The sequence below is a fragment of the Schistocerca nitens genome, unplaced genomic scaffold, assembly GCF_023898315.1.
Source record: "Schistocerca nitens isolate TAMUIC-IGC-003100 unplaced genomic scaffold, iqSchNite1.1 HiC_scaffold_519, whole genome shotgun sequence".
NCBI classification, from domain to species: Eukaryota; Metazoa; Arthropoda; class Insecta; order Orthoptera; family Acrididae; genus Schistocerca; species Schistocerca nitens.
The window spans coordinates 128,117-130,801 of record NW_026046052.1 but is presented as its reverse complement, the minus strand read 5'-3'; the positions used below and the strand labels follow the sequence as shown (position 1 = coordinate 130,801).

Below are 2,685 nucleotides of genomic sequence, written 5' to 3'. Positions count from 1 at the left end.
ATGTTATCTCCACGAGTCGGTTCTCTGTTCATTTTGCTCGAGGTGATTTTCGGACAGTGCACTCAGTATAATGTCACTCGATGCTCTCTGTCCCCCTACCACCCGTCCTGAACATCATCTGAGTGTCCCAGTCTATATCGGGTAAATTGAAATCTCCACCTAAGACCCTAACATGCTGAGGAAAATGTATGTGAAATGTGTTTCCAAAATCCGTCTCTCCGTTGTTCTGCCACTAATGCTGCTGCGTCGGGAGGTCGGTCAAAGGAGCCAATTATTATTAAACCTAGCTCGGTTGTTGGGTGTAACCTCCACCCACAATATTTCACAGGAACCATCCACCTCTACTTCACTACAGGATCAAAACTACTACTCAAACAGCGACGAACACACCACCACCGGTTGCATGCAATCGAGCCTTTCTAAAACACCGTCTGTACCTTTGTGACAATTTCGGCAGAATTTATCCCTGGCGTCAGCCAGCTTTCTGTACCTTATCACGATTGCAGAGCTTCGGTGCTTTCTCTGTCAGCGCTTGCGGTTCCGGTACTGTACCAACGCAGCTTCGACAGTTGACAATTAACAAACGATACCGATTGCTGCTTGGTCCCCGCACCCGTTGAGGCTGCTGTTGCCCCCTTTCTGTACTTGCCCAAGGCCATCTAACCTAACAAAACCGCCCAGCCCACGCCACACAACCCCTGCTACCCGTGTAGCCGCTTGTTGCGTGTAGTGCTCTCCACCTAAGACTATAACATGCCTTCGACATTCGCAGTGTACAACACCTTAGGTTAGGGTTGGCGTCGCTTGGGTTAGGTTAGGTTACGTTAGGTGGACGTGGGTTAGGTTAAGGGTTAAAGTTAGGTTAGGCGTCAAAGTTAGGTTAAGCGTTCGGACGTGAGGCGTCAGGTGGCCGCACCTACCTTACGGCCGGACATCTTAGGTTAGGCTAAGGGCGCCGAGGTCACGTTACGTTCACCTTCGGGCGCCACACGTAGCTGTCACAGGTAGGTAGTAGTTCGGTCGGTCGGTCGTCGGCAAGCCGCAAAAAACTACAGACGACGTCGACAACAAGACCGAGCAGGAGGCAGATATATACCGAGCGCCAAAGAGACCGACCACACACACACACACACACACACACACAAAACAACAAACACCACCCACCGGCCAAAGGGGCACCAAAAAAACCCACAAAGCCGAGCACCACACGTCGCGACCAGAGGCAACCCGCAACCGCAACGGCGCTTTCCGCACCGGGCCGGATGCACGTACGACAACACCGCTACCCGTACACAAGGCCTCCCATTGCACACAGCCGCTCTGTGTTCAACATCATCAATGGCGCGCCCGCGGCTCGTCGCGGTCGCAGCCATGACGCCGCCGCCACTTTTGCACCAACACATTCACGCACCGCAAAACAGCTCGCCGACCCACCGACACAGCACAGCCGACAAACAAAAACAACCGCGGCGGCGGCAACAAAACAAAACAAACACCTCGCACCAAGCGTCCGACAGAAAACAAACGGACAGGCACACAGGCCTCTGCTAACGACCACGACACAGCGGCACGCTGCCCCTTTCCCGCCACTCTCGATTCACAGCGCACGCGACCCCGTCGTCGACGACGACACGCGACGGGCTCGCTTCCCGCAACCTACACCTTTCCGCCACTACGCACGGCTCCACCCGACGCCCGTCGCAACGGCACTACTGCACGCACTATCACCCCCGCCGCCGCCGCCGCCGCCGCCGCCTCCTCCTCTCTCCCCCTTCCCGTACACAACAACACAGCCAAAAACACACTCACGACCCAAACATAACAACATGGCACGTGCATCGGCGCACACCCCCAACCAGTCACCGTCGACACAACCACACGCAAGGCACGGAAAAACCGGCGTCCTTCCACGTTGCCATCAAAGCAGCACAAACAACCACACAGGAGGAACCACCAACAACTGCCGGCCGGCCGGCAACCACCAAACGCACATTCCCGCTCGCCACCACACACCTCTCGGCAGCCGTTTCGCAAAGACATGACATGACATGACGCGACATCATCGCATCACGGGCGACGCACGCACACCGACCCACTTTCCCGCCCGTCTCTCTCTCTCTTTTTCTTCCGACGCCTTCGGCCGAGCACACACGTACGTGGCACAACGCCCAACACAGTCACACACAGTCGACAGGCGCACGCCCAGGCACGCAACGACGCAGCGCAGCAAAGGCGCCCGCGACACATACCTCCTCTCCCGTCTCGCCGCCGACCGCCAGCCAGCCACTCGCAATGTGCACTGGCCAACCGGACACACGTCCACCGCGCCGCCTCCGACCACCCGCCAGGGGGCGCTCACGTCCGCGACAACAGCGCGGCCCGCCGCCGGGCGGGCCCAGCCCGGCCCAGGCGGCGCGCGCTGCTCTGCACTCGGCGCGCCGCGCCACACATCCTGCTGCAGACCGGGCTCGTCTCTCTGTACGCGTCTGCGTCTGCCCGCATCTCATCTTCCTGCGCATCAACACAAACGAGGCCACGTGAGCAAACCCCCGTCACAACGCCACATCACGCACTGCCTTGTCGACCGCCTAAATAAATGCACTCACCCACCAGCCATCCGCTTCGTCCTCTTCTTGCTTACTCGTTGTTCGTCGTTGTTGCTGCTGCACCAGCACCAGCACCAGC

At 58.2% G+C, this 2,685-nt stretch overlaps 1 protein-coding gene across 1 annotated transcript; it reads left to right on the top strand.

Annotated features, from left to right (window-relative positions):
- Positions 1–1,262: 1,262 nt before the first annotated feature.
- Positions 1,263–2,042, top strand: LOC126232485 (uncharacterized). Its single transcript, XM_049942736.1, has one exon. It carries the CDS (start codon positions 1,263–1,265, stop codon positions 2,040–2,042), a length of 780 nt encoding a protein of 259 aa, XP_049798693.1.
- The last annotated feature ends 643 nt before the right edge of the window (positions 2,043–2,685 follow it).

What these genes read in the sequence shown, in the direction of transcription:
- LOC126232485 (XM_049942736.1), top strand. Translation starts at nt 1,263, where the DNA reads ATGCACGTACGACAACACCGCTACCCGTACACAAGGCCTCCCATTGCA.